This window comes from Canis aureus, chromosome 21 (genome assembly GCF_053574225.1).
Source record: "Canis aureus isolate CA01 chromosome 21, VMU_Caureus_v.1.0, whole genome shotgun sequence".
Lineage (NCBI taxonomy): Eukaryota > Metazoa > Chordata > Mammalia > Carnivora > Canidae > Canis > Canis aureus.
In genome coordinates this window covers 17,445,670-17,463,758 of record NC_135631.1, presented here as the reverse complement: position 1 = coordinate 17,463,758, position 18,089 = coordinate 17,445,670, and the positions used below count along the sequence as shown (strand labels likewise).

General features: G+C 53.1%; 1 protein-coding gene across 1 annotated transcript; it reads right to left on the bottom strand.

Moving 5' to 3' along the window:
- Positions 1-516: 516 nt before the first annotated feature.
- On the bottom strand, positions 517-12,221 carry SMTNL1 (smoothelin like 1). The gene is made up of 8 exons (XM_077863321.1): positions 12,062-12,221; positions 7,715-8,409; positions 7,331-7,463; positions 7,160-7,211; positions 5,639-5,797; positions 5,323-5,437; positions 5,016-5,167; positions 517-1,016 (listed from the first exon to the last, which is right to left on the bottom strand). The coding sequence occupies exons 2-8, from the start codon at positions 8,405-8,407 to the stop codon at positions 872-874; spliced, it is 1,449 nt and encodes a 482-aa protein (XP_077719447.1). The 5' UTR covers positions 8,408-8,409; positions 12,062-12,221; the 3' UTR covers positions 517-871.
- Positions 12,222-18,089: the final 5,868 nt, after the last annotated feature.

Sequence of the window (18,089 nt, the reverse complement as noted above, 5' to 3'; positions counted from 1 at the left end):
TGTGGGGTGAGGGATTCACCCCAGGCCCTGCTAACCTAGTTTGAGATTTCTAGAGAATCTTCTATTCTAGCACCTGCCCTGGATTTTCTAATCTGAGAGAAGTGTGGAAAGGGAAGAGAACTGGGAAAAGCGCCACCAAAGGCTTGAAATGTACAAATGCATTGACTTTTGGCCTCACCTATGGAATACTTCAGTGACAGGCACCAGACAAGGCCGGACAAGGCCCTTTGCTCATTTCATTATCTCATTCAACCCTCACAACACCTCCTATTTTCCCTATTCACATGGTAAACTGAGGCTCAGAGAGGTTAACTCATTGGCCCAATGTCACATAGCTGCTTAGCCATGGGACCGGACCCGGGCCATTGTCCTTTCCCGAATGTCTGTCCTGATTGTGAGAAGATTGAGTTGGGTGAGGAGCCCCAGTGGCCGGGGTTTATCATTCCAGAGTGAGTGAGGTTCCTGGGTGGAGGATGGAGGTGCACTGAGGGGCCAGACAGGGTTTTATAAAAGTACATTTATTTATTTATTTATTTATTTATTTATTTATTTATTTATTTTTAAGGATTTTATTTATCTATTCATGAGAGACACAGAGAGAGAGAGGCAGAGACATAGGCAGAGGGAGATGCAGGCTCCCTGCAGGGAGCCCAACGTGGGACTTGATCCCATCGTGACATGGAATCACAGCCTGAGCCAAAGGCAGGTGCGCAACCACTGAGTCCCCCAAGTGACCCCATAAAAGTACTTTTAATGCATTTAAGACTCCAGTGCCACCTGCCCTTGTTCCAGCCCCAGCTCCGCTGCCTCCTGGCCACGGCTGCTCAGCTGGACACCCTGCCCACCTCCACCCACAGGGCCAGCCAGCTCCTCATTTCTTCTTGGTCTTCACCAGTCCTTTCTGCACAAGGCTGCGGTACAGCTCCTGAATGTAGGTGTAGACACACTTGGAGTCGGGCACTGCCAGCCGCACCATGTCGTCCACCTCCAGCAGCTGGGCGCAGTCGGCCAGTTTCCTGAGGGGCAGAGGTGGGGTGGCTGAGCAGTAGAGCCAAAGCTGAAGGATGTGGGAGCCAGGGGAAGGGGGGCAGGGGGACGGCCCAAGGGTGAAACCCACTGAATCGTGTTTGTTAGAGCTGAGAGGTCGTCTAGGTCAACCGGCCCACTGTACAGATGAGGTAACTGAGCCCCCGACAGTCCAAACTCCAGAGCAGCTTGGTCTGACCCCAAAGCCCGAGTTGTGAGTGCACCGTGCGTCCTCATGTGGGAGGGGGACCCCTGGTTTCTAAGTCTAGATCAACCCACCCCTCCCATGTGCTCGTCCCATCTGCCCTCCGGAAGGCCAGCCCACCCCCCTCGGGGGGTGGTTAGAGGATGGAGCTCCAATCCTGGCTGGAGGGCAGCTTGCAGCTGCACCATCTCCAAAGTCAGCAGATGCACGGTCTCCATCCTTCATTCAGTCTCTGCCTCTTTATCGAGGACCTACTATGTGCCAGTCACTCTCTGAGGGGATTCAGCACCACACAAAACCAAAAGTGCCCCACTCTCAGATTAGTGACATTCTCATAGTGGAAGATAGGCAGTAATCAAACGTGCTATGGATGGTATATCAGGTGGCAAGAGGTGCTAGGGAGAAAAGTAAGGCATGGAAGGGAGAAAGGGTGTCCCTGTGTTAAGGGGCATTTTCTAGCAGAGAGCTCAAGGAAGACCTCTTAGAAAGAGTGAATCATGTACGTGTCTAGGGGAAGAGGATTCCAGATGGAAGAAACAGCATGTGCAAAGGTCCTGAGGCAGGATTGCTTGGTGTGTGTGAGGAACATGGAATTCAGCAGCCAGTTCTGTTTTGGTAACTTCCCAGCTGCTCTTCGGGGCCGCGTGCTGCTCCTGGCTCTGCCGAGGCCCATAACCCGAGCAAACCACTGTCGGGCCTTGCCACCACATGCCAGGTGCTTTATCACCTTCTTGCCCTTGAGTGGTCTCGTTTACGTCTATCCTCTGTCCTAACGAGTGGAAGAGGAGCTGGAGACTCAGAGCACTTTGGTGATGTCCTCACAGCTGGGACTCAATCCCAGGCCTGCCTCTGGGGTCCTTGCCCCAAAGCAGGGCCTCCCAGCCTGTCAAACTTCAACGGGTGCCTGGCAGTAGGAGGGTCCAGGGTTCTGGCGGAAACCCTGTCTCGGAGCAGAGACAGCTGGGCTGAAACCCGCGCTGGACTGGCCTGAGAGCCGGGGGAGGGCACACGCTGGAGGATCCCCAAGGACGGGACGCGCTGGCCGCAGCCAGTATGCTGATTTCTGCTGCTGGGGGTCAGGGTGCTGTCGCCCTACACGGGAGCAGCTTCCCTACCCCGGGCCCGAGGGGCAGGGCCGGGCTCCTCTGGCAGCACGGCTGACCGAGCCCACCGAGGGGCGAGTGCTGTGCCCCCACCTCCCAGGATTCTGTGGGAATCAGGTGGGCTCGAGAACAGGGGCAGAGGGGGTGATGGCCGTGGCAGGGGCCTCCTTACTTTGCACACGTTATCTTCACATAAAACCCGAAGAGAAGGGAAGTGGCTGCCAAGAGTCCCAGAGCCAGGGAGGAGGGGCAAGACACAAATCCAGCAGGTCAGCCCCTCCATCCTGCACCATCCTGCACCACTTGCGTCCCTACCCGCCTCCTTCCCTTTCACTGCCGCCCCAGGCCTCCTGGCAGCCTGTTGTCACCCAATGATCCGTTTTGCCTGCACAAGGCTCGGCCTGGCTTGGGACCACGGCAGGGCAGCTGTGGGAGGCCGGGGACACTCAGTTCCCACTGCTCACTTAGAGTGCTCGGCGCCTGCTGGGATCCCCACTTCTGTGCCACGGCTCTGCCAGGACCCTCTTGGGGGAGCCTGGGGTGTCGAGGGACCTCACTACTTGTAGCCGCCAAGAGGACAGAATGAGATGCCCCGAGGAAAGCCCTTAGCAGGAGGCCCGGCACCTAATGACCCATGGTTCGTGGGGCTTGTCATCATCATTAAAGGTGTTTCTGAACCCAGAGCAGGACAAGGCCCTCCTGACCCCCTCGGCTGCCCACCCCAGGGCATTCACTTCATCCCGTGGTGGGAAAATGTGAAACTGGAAGGAATCTTCTGGAATAGCAAGCCTGGTGGTTTTCGAATTGCATCCGTGGTGCCCTAGGGCCCCGTGCATGTGCCTCAGGGAACGTGTTGGGAAGGGTGTTGGGCTCTGAGCTGGTGCGCTCCAGGAACCACCCCCAGCCTAGAAAGGTTCCCTTTTGAGGGGTGACACTGATAGCCCATGAACTCCAAGCTGGGGAGTGAAGACAAGGAAGCGACAGAAAGTGGAAAATTGTGAGGTTAATGGATTAGAAGAACCCACAGGGTAAAAAAAAATCGCTTGGAGCGGGGGTGCTGACCTAAGTGAGTTAGAGGAGAGGGGTGGGGACAGGGAGAGAGCTCACGGTCTGAAGCCAGGATTTTAAAGGCGGTACAATTATTGGCAAAACCTCTAGGTCATAACCATGAGCAGGTGGCTGAGGAGAAGAGCGATCAGCTCAAATGACCAAAAGGCCGGTGGGTTGTAATGATTCCTCTTAACGGGTCACTTCGTCCAATGTCATCCAGGCTGCGGACAATTACCATTTGGGTTAGGACACGCTTTGCGCCCGCTGTGCCAGTTTCATTACGTACGAGTTAGAGCCACGAACGTCAAGCTCTACAAATGAGCTAATGTTTGAAGCAATATCTATGTTGCATAAGAAAAGTGTGATTTGGTTAAAGTTCTAAAAAAATAAAAATGAAAAGGCCCCCCTGTAATCTGTTTTACACATCGAGCATTCACTTAATCGTTCGCTTGAGGAATCTGCTGAAAAAGAACCCACCGCAAAGCACGGCTCTGCTCTGCACCTCTCGTTTTGCCCATGGGGGACGCGCAGGCCCAGAGAGGGGAACGTTGCTACCCTAGGCTTCCTCGCAGGTCGGTGGCCAGGCCTGGGCTAGACTGGAGGGCTCAGCGTTCCAGCCCAAAGTGTTGCTGATGTCCCCAGTGACTCACTCCCCGTTCCAGGCCTTTGGAGGTGCACTCATCTGTCCCCTGGGGGCATCAGAGTTGACCCCACTGGCAGCATCCTATGCATTGTCCATTTCTACCAGGTGGCTCAGGAGCCTCTCCCTGGGCTGGAGAGAAGGGGTGCTCCTTGGCATGTGCTCCTTGGGAGCCCTAAGGCCATCAGGGTGCAATCAGGCCTCCCCAGTCAGTAGACAGAGGCCTCTCGCTGAGGCCGGCTCCGGTGCTTTGGTGGTGGGAGCACCTGCTCCCACCTGCCAGGTCTTTCCCTCTCAGGTTCCTCCTTGGGCCGCGCTGTTCCTCACACTCATCTTGCTTTTACAGCCACCCCTGTCTCCATCCCACCACCACCCCTGGCATCCAGCCCTGTGAGCCTCAGCAATAAATCCCCTTCCAGATTCCAAGGGGGTTAATAATGATCATAAAAACAGTGCTACCCTCCATCATCACAGAGGAACAACCACTAAGATTCTCTTTCTGGAGCTTTTGCTATGATAGTGACTTCACCTAATTATTTACTTACTTCTCACCTGCGGAAGAGGAAACGTCATGCCCATTTTAAAGATCAGAATGCAAAGGCTCAGAGAGGTCCCAGAGCCTGTTCAAAATCACACAGCTAAGAAATGGCCGAGTCAGACGGTGGCCCCAAATCCCGGTCACCACCCTGTTTAACGGCAGGCCTGCCTCTTCTCTCTTTCTTACCCTGCCTGCATTTCCTTTAGGGCACCTCCCCGAGCCCCCCATTACACTTCACACGGGGGTGTGTGTTTATGACCTGCCTTGCCCTGTAGACACATGAGACTTTGCCGGGTTCACCCACTGCCGTATCCTGGCGATCCAAAAGTGTCTGCTGGACTCCCGAACGTGTGGCCGTCTGACCACCCCACTAGCCACCCCCCACGAGCCCAGCTGCGCCCTGGCGGCCCCGAGCTCCACCCCCCGAGGCTGCTGTCTGTGGCTGAGGCTTACTCTGCTGTGGAGAAGGCCAGGGTGAAGTTGTGGCGGCGCTGCGTGGGCTCCAGGGCAGCATAGTCAAAGGCATCAGGGAAGAACTTGTGGATGAGGGCGCAGAAGGCCATGCCGCTGCTCCAGCTGGAGGAGAAGTTCTGGATGTCCACGTGCTGCAGGAGAGCGGGCCCAGGGCAGGCCTCGGTGAGCCTCCGGCCGGATGGCCTGGATGCATCGCTCTGGGGCTTTGTGCCACTCAGACCCTCCCTGGCCCTGCCGCCCTGGGAAGGGTCCCCTGCTCCACTCCGGTCACCTGCTCAATGCCTACCTCGTAGTTTCTGGTCATGGCCCGGCACCACTCCAAGAGCATGTTCTTGACACCGCCAATGGCTGCTCCCGCTGCCTTAGTGTTTCGGAACAGGGCCGTGGGGCCTGAGGCTGCCCTGCAAGGGGAGGGATGAACACAGCCAGACCAGACAGGTGACAGGCCACAGGGGGCCCCATCAAGGAGGATCCCCAGCCCCAGACATCAGTCTTCCCTACCTTGGCCTGGACTGTTCCCAGGCCCTCGGGCCCTCAGGCCTCCCCACCCCACCAACCAGCCCACGGTTCCTGGGGAAGGCCCAGCCCAGCCAGCACCCTACCCGCCAAACTTGTCCACGATGGCTTTGCGGTTCTGTGCACGGGGCCCCCGGGGCCGGGCAGGGGCTGACACCCTGCGTTCTGGTGCCTTCTCTTTCTTCTTCTCCTGGGAGGCAGGGGGCTCTGTGGGACTCTGGGGCGCATCGCTAGGTGAAGACTCACTATGGAGGAGGTTCAGAGCAGTGTGAGAGGGGCTGGGAGCAGCCCCTACAGGGCACGGGGAGGGGGCAGGGGCAGGGGGCAGGGGGCTGGCTAGGGTGGGAGCTCCCTGCGGTCTAAAGAGGCATACGAAGTTGTGGCCCCCACTCCCGGCACACATTTCCTCTGTGCCCAGCACTGGGAGGGGCTGGAGGCGGAAGAAGGGGCTCAGTCTAGCTTTGGGGAGCGTGTGGTCTGCTGAGATGTGTGGGCAGAGCTAAGACAAGTCTGAGGTCTGGCCCGAGTTTGAATCCTGGCTTTGCCTCTTATTTGCTGTGTCATGACACTTCTCTGAGCCTCAGCCCCCTCATCTGTGAACTGAGGACAAGAGCAGCTACCTGACAAGGTGGCTCTAGGACTTGAGAAGGAAGGGGCGTGGAGAGCACCCAACTGTGTCTGCCATGTAACCGGCCACGTGCTCAGTGAACATTGACCTGTTATCTTTCCCTAAGAAAGTGGCACAGAGGGCATGTGGGTGGCTCAGTCGGTTAGGCCTCTGCCTTGGGCTGGGGTCATGATCTCAGGGTCCTGGGGTCAAGCCTGCTCCACGGGGAGCCTGCTACTCCTTCTCCCTCGGCCTCTCCTCTCTGCTGCTGCACTCTCTCCCTCAAATAAATAAATAAATAAAATCTTAAAAAAGAAAGCAAGTGGCACGGAGGTGAATTTCAGGTCAAAATAGGTTGATTCTTCCAATGAGTTAAGTTATGTAATGGCAAGAGAAGTCTCTCACTTTACCCAGCACCCACCAGGTACCACGCACTGTGTTAAGCACTTTATACCATTTTTAAAAATTGATCTCTATGCCCAGCGTGGGGCTCAAACTCATGACCCTGAGATCAAGAGTCACACACTCTACCCACCGAGCCAGCCGGGCACCCAAGCACCTTCCATATTTTATGTCATGGAAGCCTCACAATGATCCTACGAGGTAGGGACAGTTACAGAAGAGGAGAATAGTGACACGACCAAGGTCACACAGTGTTAAGTGGCAGAGTCATTGTCTGAACTCAGGGTCTCTGCTCATGCTCTGTGGGTAGTGATGGCACCACGGAAACAGGCCAAGCCACAAGATGAGGTGCCCCGTGACGATCTGCCAAGGATGCTGAGGAGGAGGCGTTAGCAGTGGAGAGGGAGCGGGCCAGGTATGCCTCCTGCTCCCTTTGCTCCCATCCTCCGGCTCCTTGGGTTTCCTGGGCTCTGCCCTGGGATGGAGGCTGAATGCCAGGAGTCCTGGAAAGTCTCAAGGTCAGGTCCAGGCAATGGTGGACTTTGAAGGGAGCATGTGGGCAAAGCAGTGGGGACTAGGGCCCAGAATTTGACATTACCTGGCTGAAGGACTGGTCTCTCCGGAAGCTGCCGCGTCTGGACCCACCCCGTCTGGAGGAGGGAACGGGAAGGATGGAGGGAGGCTGGAGCAACCATGATGAGCTGCCTGCACACCCCCTCAGGGCAGCCCCTGCAGCACCCCATCCCCACCGGCCCCTGGACTCACTCACCCGGGCTGAGGCCGCTGCCCTCCTCCGTGGGGCTCTCGAGCCATTCCTCAGGGGAGCTGGGGACCGCTCCTGCGCCCTCCTCCGACTCTCTCTCCACGCCCTGGTCCTGCTCTTCCTTGGGGCCACCTGGCTCCTGGAATGAACATGATCTGTGTGGGCTCATGGTCCCACAGACACCTGCCCAAGGCTTTGGGGGGACCTCAGGGAGATCTGGAAGGCAGCCCGGGCTCACACGGCTGCACCCCCAGCCCGGCTCTTGATGTCATTGGGAAGACTGGACTTGCCCAAAGGAATACAGTGGGGGCGAGGGGCTTACTTCCTGGGGTACCGGGGACTCCAGAATGCTGTGGGGGCCTCCTCCCTCCTCCCCTTTGCCTCACTCACTGCCTCCTCCATCGCATCAGCCTCCCGAGGTTCAGCCTCGGCCTCTGCCTCCACAGCAGCCTTGGTCTGTGCATCTGACCCAGCCTCCGGGGCACCAGCTTTCTCCTGGGCTTCAGCCGTGGGCTCCTCGGTCTTGTCGCTCTTCTCCTGAGAGGCTGTTGTGGCCTCCTCCTTCCCGTCAGCCTCCCTGGCTCCGGTCTTGGCCTCCTGCTCCCCAGCAGCCTGCGTGGGCTCAGCCTTGGCCTCATCATTCACACGGGCTTCCTCCTGAGATTCAGGCTTGGCCTCCTTCTCGTCAGCTTGCTGCTTCCCAGAGGCCAGCGTGGTCCCCAGGGCTTCCTCAGCCTCCTTGGGGCCAGGCTGGGTCTCTTCCTTCCCATCAGTCATCTCCTGAGGAGCCACTGTGCTCTCTTCCTTCCCGCCATCTTCCTTGTGCAGTTCAGCCTCCACTTTGGCTGCCACCTTGACCTCATCCAACCCGTTTGCTTCCCCCTGAAGTTCAGGTGATGTGCCGTCCTCAGCTGCTGCTCTTTCCTGCTTTCCTGCTCCAACTGGAGGTGTCTCTTTGACTGTTGGCTCCACTGAGCCTTTGGCCTCTTCTGCAGAGGCTCCACCTCCCAGTGTTTCCGGGGCCTCTGTGTTTGGGGAGACGGTGGTGCCATCCTCAGTGGGCTTCCCTTCCTTCTGCTCCATCTCTGGAAAGTGGGGACAAGCAAACCTGGTCATGCCCCCTCCCTGCATCAAGTGAAGACTCCTCCCTCACAGAGTGCTGGCCCCAGAGGGTGGGGGGATGAGGGGGGCTGGAGTCCTGCTGTTCAGTCCTGGGTCCCTCACCGTTTGGACATGTGACCTGAGCATCCACGTTCCCTGCAGTAAAATGAAGGGGTGCAGCGCTACTTCCCCCAGGGTGAGGTGTTGGGCCAAGTTGACTTGACATTAGATGGTGTTCAGGCTGTGGCTTGGGCTCTAAAGAACATTAGATCACATAATGCCTTTTCAATGATTTTGCCTCTTTCTGATTATGCCAATGAGATGGTTACAATGTGATCCTGCCATCCGGAAACAATTGCCCTTCTCCCCTTTTAATGGAGGTAGCTAGGGGTGCCTGGGTGGCTCAGAGGTTGAGTGTCTGCCTTCGGCTCAGGGCGTGATCCCAGTCCAGGGATCGAGTCCCACATCGGGCTCCCTGCAGGGAGCCTGCTTCTCCCTCTCTCTGTGTGTCTCTCATGAATAACTAAATAAAATCTTAATGGAGGTAGCTAGCCTCAGGCCCGGAGCCCAAAGCAGGCGGGAGTATCTAGAGAGAATCTAATGCACTGCTTTGTTTCCGTTGTATTTATTTTTACAGTTACTTTCTATTTCTGGCCCCTGATAATTGACTTTCCATTTCTAATGGTGATATAAACCTTCTTTTAAAAATGTATTCATCGGGTTTAAAAATAAGTTAACTCAAAGGAAGACATTCACCAAAGCGGAGCACAGGTGGTACAGATGTGCCTCAATCCCGGGGGTGGCGTAAAAATGCCTGCAATTTGGGAAACCCTGGGCCAGCTGCTCTCTGGGCCTCTGTCAGCCCCGCCAGCTGCCGCGGCTCCATCTGTGGTTCTCAGGAAAGGTGGGCCTGGACCTGGAAGAGTTTATTCGGGGGAAGAATAGAAACGTACTCTCATTAACCTCTGCCAGAGAAATCTGACCCTCTAACTGCCAGGGTGAGGCGGGGAGAGGGAGATTAATGTACCTTGACACGAGCTCTCCTATTCGAGTACTGTACATACTGTAGGATCTAGAAAAACAGGTGGGTGGGGGGACGGGGCCAGCTCCCTCATCCCCCTGCCCTTCTTGGGTATCTGTTTACAAAGAAAACAATCCTCAAATAGTGTTCAGGGCATGACTCAGGCAGTAAGAGTAGTAGGTACTCCTGTCACTGGCTAAAAATACCTCCTGCCCTCTGCCATCACTCTGGGTGGTGGCACCCGGGGCACCTGAGCAATTGGGGCAGAGGCAGGACGATGGGCGGGCTGGTGGCATGCCCCTCGGGGCAGGGCCCGGGGAGTCCCTGGAGTCAGTGCTCCCAGGATTTCCGAGGAAGCAGGCTGGGATATACGAAGACGTCCTCCAACTGCACCCCTCCTGCCAGAGCCCCTTCACGGTTCAGCAGCCCCAGCAGTGTATTAGGCGGGAGCTGGCTTGACCCCCAACTCCTAGCCACTCACTCTGAGGCCTGAGCAGACCCGTGGCTTCCTGAATCCTCAGGCTCCACTGACAATGACAGGACTGGTCTAGATCAGGTTTATCCAAACTCTTCTGCAGAAAACTAGGGTCTCCCAAGACATTAATAGGAGCTGGGGTGAGGGGAGGGATGTATTCTCTGGCTGAGGCTGTTCCAGCAACAGCCTACTCTCCACCCCTTGAGAGACACACAACTTTGTTGGCACGTAAGTGGGTTTCAGATACTCCACAGTAAAAGAAGCCTTCACTTGGCTTAGCTTTGTTTAACTCACTGTTCCCCGAAACTATTTGATCATGGATTTGCTTTTTCTTGCCTTATTTTCTTTTTGCTCTGCTTTTCCTGAGACACCTCGACTGCCATCTGGAACCGTGCCCTGGTTCTCAGAGGAAAGTGTGGCAAGTGCTGGCCTGAGTGATCCGCACAACCCCTCCCTGCCCTGTGCTCTTGTTTGGAAGGTGATGTGGAGCAGTGGCGAGAACCATCAGTTCTGGAGTCTTCCCACCATGAGATCCCAGCTCCCACGGTGCTGACCTTGAGCAAGTTATCCTGTCCTCTCTGGGTTGTGATTTCTGGAGATAAAAATCCCCTTGGATGATTAGGGAAGCCAATGCACAGAAAGTATTTTGAGGCGCACCTGGCATGAATGGAGCATCGGGACTCTATTTTATAATTGCTATTATTTTTAAGTAGGCTCCACGCCCAACATGGGCACATCCTTGAGATCAAGAGTCGCATGCCCTACCTGGAGCCAGCCGGGCACCCCCGAATGGAGCCCTTAGCACAAATCAGCTTGGAAGTTGCAGGTTGGCCTCTGTCTGTTAATGTTGGCCCTGACGGGGTCGTGAGGGCATTTGGTTGGTAAGACAAGGCAAAGAGGACTGAACACCAGTAAGATGACAACAGGCTCCTTTTATGCCTCCAAGTGCGGTGGTGTTTAGCTAAGACTTAGCAGAGCGCTGTAGCCATCCTGCCTTTGTCTACATGCTGCACACTGCAGAGGGTGGGGGGGAGGGAGGGAAGGCAGGTGCACGTGGGCACACACACCCACACACACACTCCTCGGCCATCCTGGGTGTTCATCACCTCAGCTTTCCACACCCCCCAGGCTTGTCCTAGTAGATAAAGAGTGAAGAACCCCAGAGTGTGAGAAGCCAGGAGACCAGCACCTACCCCAACACCAGCGATTCTACGGCAAGTTGCCAGCTTACCCTGCAGTGCCCTGCACATCTCACCCATTTTACAGATTAGGAATTTGAGTCTTGGGGAGTTGAAGTCCCCTAAGTAAAGTCACAGGAAGGTTCGAGGGCCCACCCATACCCAGAATCTGGGGCTCCTGACAACCAAGCTGGCATTTGTGCCAGAGATGCTATGCTGCTCCCACCAGCTCTTCGGCCAGTGTCCCCTTCAGAGGCTCTAGCCCAGGCCCAGGGGCACCCCACTGATGCCCAGGGGCAGCTGGGGGTGGCTGAGGAGGGCAGCTGTCTCTCCACGTGCACGGGAAGCCCTGTCCTCCGGCCCTCCCTCCCTTACCACCTCTACTCCTCCTTCCTTCCCGAGAAGGGGAAGCCTACGGCACCCTATTCTGTCCAAAGCAGCGCTGCACACAGCTCCCCTTCCCTCTCCCTGTCTCTTGGCTGGCTGGGAGAACAAGAACCCAGGAGCTTGAGTTCCAAGCCCTGAATAGAGGACGCTTGGTGGTTCTGTTAAGATCCCCCCACCCCCACCCCCAGTCTGTCTTCTGTGCTCCTGACGCTGCCACCATCCCTCATCCCAGCCAGTGACCCTCCCCTGGAGACACCGCTCTCAACTGCTTAGAGTCTGCCTCCTGCCCCAAGGGGACAGAAGTCCCCAGGCCCTCTCTGCCCCTGCCAGGTCCTCCCTGTGGATGGCCACCTGCAGGCTACTCTGTGGGTGATCTCAAGTTGCCCAGCACCCTGGGGCTGGGTCCCTGACTTCTGGTATCCAAAGAGAGCTGACGTAGAGGTGGAGAGGATTAGCAGAGGGCCTCGGTCTCCCCAATGCTGGGCCTCCACATGGAGGTTCTGGCCCTTGGAAGGCAGGAGAGGGATGGGCAGCGGGAGGGGCCACTTACAAAGGCGCCCCGGGGCTTCTCCTACCTGCGGGGCCTCGGCCTGGGGTCTCAGAGCTGTCTCCTTCCTGCTGACCGGCCTCACTCCTGGGCTGCCTTTAGCCCCAGCCAGCGGCCTCTAGCCCCCAGCTCTTCCGTCTGCCCGCCTCCACCTCCCTCCCCCCTTCCACTCCACCCCACCCCCACTTCAAGAGCCTTCAGCCGAAGAAGAGCATTGTTTACCGCCCTGTTGGTACAACACTTCCCCTTGGCCTAGGAGGCTCAGATTTCCCGTGAAGATCTGACAGGTGGCACCTTTCAATCACAGCGCGTCTTTCCTGCCCTGACCCCAGCGGTATCCATCCTGTGGCCATCTTTCTTCCCAATGTACCCGCCTGGCCCTGGGGACCCTGAAAACCACCTGCAGGCCCATGTGGGAGATGGTCACCAGCTCTCTGGCCTCGCCTGCCCAGCCGGAGCCCAGGCTAGGCCTCTTCTGCTCCCTTTGCCCCCCTCACCCCATGTTCCTTTAAATAGTCCTTTACTCTTCCAAGGACAGAAGCAGCTGCTGAAGGGTGGGCTGCAGAGGGGGTGAACAGGACAGCTGCCAACAGGGGGATGTCTGGGGGCTCACACAGTGCAGAGAGATGTGGAGGGGAGGCGTGAACAGGTGAGGAGGCTCTGGCTCTCGGATGGAACGCTGGGCTTAGCATTCAGAAAATACAAGGGCAGCTGAAGTGACTGGTACCTAGGAGGCTCTGAACAAATTGTCGTACTGAATTGAGATTTTTTTTTAAGATTTTATTTTTAAGTAATCTTTATGTTATGTCCACCATGGGGTTTGAACTCACAACCCTGAGGTCAAGAGTTGTATGCTCTCTACGGGCTGAGTCAGCCAGGTGCCCCTGAATTGAGATTTTGTTCAGAAAAACAAATCTGTATCTTCTTTATGTGTCCTGCGATCTCAGAGAGGTACTACTTTGGGAGAATGTGTGCAGGGGACAACCCCTATCCCTTATGAAGCCTGGGACTCCCCCCAGCTGCCTCCCCTAGTTCCTTCCACTTCAGCCACACTGGCCTCTTTTCTGTTCCTGAAATAAATGGATTCCTTTCCACACTCAAGGCTGTAACCTTTTTGCTTCTGCTCTTTCCAAGACTGTTTCCTTCTCATCCTGCTCTCCGCTCAAACTGTGTTCCCTCAGAGAGGCTTCCGCAGCTTCAGTCCCTCTCCATCATTTCGGCCTGGTTTATTTGCTTCACAATATTTATTGGAATCCAAAGTTAGCTTGTTCATTTCCTTATTACTTGACTCTCACTGGACTCTAAGCTTCACGAAAGCGGAGACTTTTTTTTTTTTCATGCCCATGGCTATGTGCCCAGGGCCTAGCAAATTGCCTGATTCATATGAGGTTTTATATATATATATATAAATACTATATATCCTGCCTATATATATATATATATATATATATAGTCATGTGGGGGAGAAACAGTCCTGTGGAGCTTAAGGCCCCTCTAAGGATGTTGGCTTTTGCTCTGTGATTGGAAGCCAGTGGAGCCTTTCAGGTTGTGAAGGGACATGATCTAACTTTAGTTTTTGACGAGATGACTCTGGTTGCCGTTTTGAGAATAGACTGAGGGGGGAGCATGAGCTGAGGTAGGGAAACCAGTCAGGGCATTACTGCAGTAACTCAGGTGCAAGATGGTGGTGGCTTGGACCGGATGGTCAGCACTGAAGGTGAGGAGATGTGGTGAGGAATGGTAATAGTGGATGGCAGTGATCAAGACTGTGCCAGCTTTGTCTCCAAGCCACTAGAATGACCCTTCCGCTCAAGCCACTGACATTCTTGCTCTGTTATCTCCTGCTCTTCTTAAGGGACTCCACCTAGGCTGTCTTTGTATTCTCTACGTCTCTCATGAGTGGTCAGGGCCCATATAAGATTCTAGGTGACAACCCTGCATCCTTTCCTTTGGGGTTGAGGTCCCATCCAAGAGGACAATACTGATCCATGGTGAGTAGCAAATACACAACTCCCTTTTGGGAGCCTGGGAGGGTGGGAGGGGTGGAACACGGTAGAGCAAGAGGCCAGAGGCTCAGGACAGAGGTCAACAACTTTAGATGACACATCTGGATTCCAAAGAGATCTTGGAAGCTGGGGCTGTATAAACTGTTGTTGTTGTTGTTTTCATAAGAAGAAACTTAACAGGAATAATTGGAATTCCTACCTATGGGTTCTCAAATCCTCAACCATGTAAGTATAGGAAGGAAGACACAATCTCATAGTAGATAATAGCCATGACATCATCATCAGAAAGAACAATGATTACCTGGGCACTTGGAGGAGCAGGAAAGTGCAGAATTATTCCATAGGAATAAAGTCTCAGGTGTTCAAGATGAATAAGTCTTCAAGATCTGTTATACAACATTGTGCACACAGTTAACAAAACTGTATTGTGCACTTAAAACTTTGTTTAGAGGGTAGATCTCATGTCAGGTGTTCTTGCCACATAAAAAAAGGGGTCCTTTTTTTAAAAAAAGATTTTATTTTTAAGTAATCTGTACACTCAGCATGGGGCTCAATCTCACAACCTCAAGATCAAGAGTCACATGCTTCTCCAATTAAGCCAGCCAGGTGTCCCCAAAGAGAGGCCATTTTTTAAAGAAGATTTTATTTATTTATTTATTTATTTGAGGGAGGGAGAGAGAGAGAGAGAGAAAATGTGCACAAGCTGTGGGGAGAGGGAGAGGGAGAAGCAGACTCCCCACTGAGCAGGGAGCCTGGCGTGGAGCTTGGTCCCAGGACCCCAGGATCATGACCTGAGCCCAGGGCAGATGCTTAACTGACTGAGCCATCCAATTGCCCCACAAGGGGCCATTTTTGAGAAATTGGGAGAAATTGTATATGTGCATAAGATTATATTAAGAAATTACTATAATTTTGAAGGCATGAAAAAAATGGCATTGTGGAAAAGGACTTTATCTGTTAGAGGTAAAAACAGATGAAAATATGGCTAAATGTTAACTGTTAAAGTCTGGTGATGGGTATGTGGAAATTCAGTATACTGTGCTCTCCACTTTTCTGTATGTTTTTAATTTGCTCTAATAAAAGTCTAAAAATTAAAAGAATGAGAACAATGATTTCTTTTTATTGAGCATCTGCCATGGACTAGGGGCTTTTAGTGCATTTTTTATTTTTCATTTTTGTAAGGATTGTTTTAACTTTTTATTTTGACATAATTGTAGGATTACAGGAAGTTGCATAAATAGTACAGAGATAGTACTGAAGGTTAAATCTTACATAACTATATGCTATATCAAAGCCAAGATATTGACACTGGAACAATAGTGTATATAGTTCTATGACATCTTATCTCACATGTTTAGATTCATATAAACAGGGACCCCAGGGTGGCTCAGCAGTTTAGCACCTGCCTTCCGCCCAGGGCATGATCCTGGAGTCCCAGGATCGAGTCCACGTTGGGCTCCTTGCATGGAGCCTGCTTCTCCCTCTGCCTGTATCTCTGCCTCTCTCTCTTTCTCTGTGTCTCTCATGAGTAAATAAATGAAATCTTAAAAAAAAAAGAAAGATTCATATAAATATCTCCACAATCTGGGTGGATAACCATCCCATTGCCACAAAGATCTCCTTTGTTCTACCCCTTTATAGGCACACCTTCCTCCCTCTTCTCACCTGTATGGCTCTAACCCTTGGTAACCATTAATCTCTTTGTCTCTATAATTTTGTCATTTTGAGAATATTATTTAAATGGAATTATATAGTATGCTTTCGTAACACCTAATAAAAATCCTTTTTTTTTTTCTAATAAAAATCCTATCGAGGAAACAGATTACACTTGTAAGAACTCGTTTTCCCATGCAATTTCTTTTTTCTTTTAAAGATTTCATTTATTTATTCACGAGAGGCAAGGTCATAGGCAGAGGGAGAAGCAGCCTCCTTGCAAGGAGTCCAACGTGGGACTCCATTCCAGGACCCTGGGATCATGCCCTGAGCTGAAGGCAAGCTCAACCGCTGAGCCACCCAGGTGTCCCTCCCATGCAATTATATTCCATAATATGTTGACTATATTATTAAAAGCAAAAACCACTACAACATGTGTCCACTAAAACATACATACAATAGTATTCAGAGCAACATTGTCCTAACAGCCCCAAGCTGGAAACAACCCAAAAATCTATCAACAGTGAATGGATAAATTACCTGTGGCTCATTCATACAATCTAACATTAGACAGCAATAAAAAAGAATGAATAATGGTTACACACAACAATGTGGATGAAATCTTAGACACTACATTGAGCTAAAGAAGTCAGGCACAAACCAGCAAATAGTGTATGACTCCATTTACCTGAAGTTCAAGAATAGGCAATAGAAGTCAGAATACTGGTTAACTTTGGGAGAGCCGGTATTGACTGGTCAGGAACATAAGATAACTTTTAAGGGTGTTGGAAATACATTGTATTTTGATCTGAGTGGTGCTTATGAGCATAAATATATATTTAAAAATTAAGCTTAAATTTTATGTATTTTAGTCATTTTCCTGTATAGATGTCATACCTTAATTTTATTGAAAAAAAATTTTTTTAAGTAACCTCTACACCCAAGGTGGGGCTCAAATTCAGGAGGATGGCTGGGTGGGGGGTGGGGGGAGGTTTGGAATCAAGAGTTGAATGCTCTACTGACTGAGCCAGCTAGGGGCCCCTGTTATACCTTAAATTTTTTTTAAAGTGTGTGTCTATGAATTGAGAAATATTTATTTTATTTATTTTTAGTTTTTAACTTTTTTATTTTTAAAGATTTTATTTATTTATTCATGAGAGACACAGAGAGAGGGGGGCAGAAAGAGGAAAGGCAGGTCCATGCAAGGAGCCTGATGCGGGACTCCATCCCGGAATCTGGGATCAGGCCCTGAGCCAAAGGCAGATGCTCAACCACTGGGCCACCCAGGCGCCCCTATTTTATTATTTTTTTAATATTTTATTTATTTATTCATGAGAGACACACAGAGAGAAAGGCTCCATGCAGGGAGCCCTATGTGGGACTCCATCGGAGGTCTCCAGGATCACACCCTGGGCTGAAGGCGCCGCTAAACCGCTGAGCCACTGGGGCAGACCTATACCTTAATTTTTTTTTCTATACCTTAATTTTAAAAAAGATTTTATCTATTTGAGAGAGAACGCACGCGCTCAAATGTGCACGTGGGGAGAGGCAGAGGAGGGAGAGGGCGAGAATCTCAAGCCCATTCTGCACTGAGCTGGGGGCCAGGGCAGGGCTCTGTCTCATGACCCTGAACCGACCGAGCCACCCAGGCACCTCTAGCTTAATTTTCAAGGATTGGGGCACCGGGTTTGCGAAAGAGGAGTCCTTGGAGGAGACATGAGGGCTGAATTTAGGATCCTGACTTTCTTGGGCAGTGAGGGAAGCATACAGTGACCAGCCATACAGCGTCCGGCCCACCTCCTCCAATGGGCAGCGGACGCTTTGCATCTTGTACACTTTGTTTACTGGGAAATCCCTTGAGAAACAAAAGGATTGGGGGCGGGTTTCTGTGGTGTAGGGGTGCAGATGGAGCAACGCACGCACGGGGTCTGGAGAGAGCAGCTCACAGCCCCTTCCTCCTCCTCGCTCTGATGCACTAGGTTAGCCCCGGCGGCAGCCAACGTTGCTCTTGTTCATCTCTCTGGGCCGGGGCGTCTGGAAGTTGCGCGGACCCGGCTCGTCCTCCTGCGAGCCCGGAGACAGCTTAGCACCTGCGGGCCGCTGCGCTCCCTCCGTCCGGGGAGCTCTGGCTCGCAACCTCGGCTGCACCAAGAAACCGCCCGAGGTCAACTGAAACATTTACTGAAGTCTGCGTCCTGCTCCCAGAGGTTCTGATTTGCTTGGTATGGAGCGAGGCATGGGCATCGGGGCACTGGGAGCGGCCCGGGCGACCGTAACGAGCAGCACAGACACTACGGCCTTGGAGGGCGTCCTTCCTTCTCCGCGCCGCGCCGGGGTCTGTGACCCGCCGTCGAGCCTCGGGGGCTGCGGCCAAGCTTCGCGGAGCCCCGCCCTCCG

Excerpts from the sequence above, each read along its gene's own strand:
- SMTNL1 (XM_077863321.1), bottom strand. The coding sequence starts at position 8,407 with ATGGAGCAGAAGGAAGGGAAGCCCACTGAGGATGGCACCACCGTCTCC. Across the intron at positions 5,798-7,159 it reads GAGACCAGTCCTTCAGCCAG|TGAGTCTTCACCTAGCGATG; the intron begins GTAATGTCAAAT and ends CCTCCTCCATAG. Across the intron at positions 1,017-5,015 it reads CTGGCCTTCTCCACAGCAGA|GAAACTGGCCGACTGCGCCC; the intron begins GTAAGCCTCAGC and ends TCTGCCCCTCAG.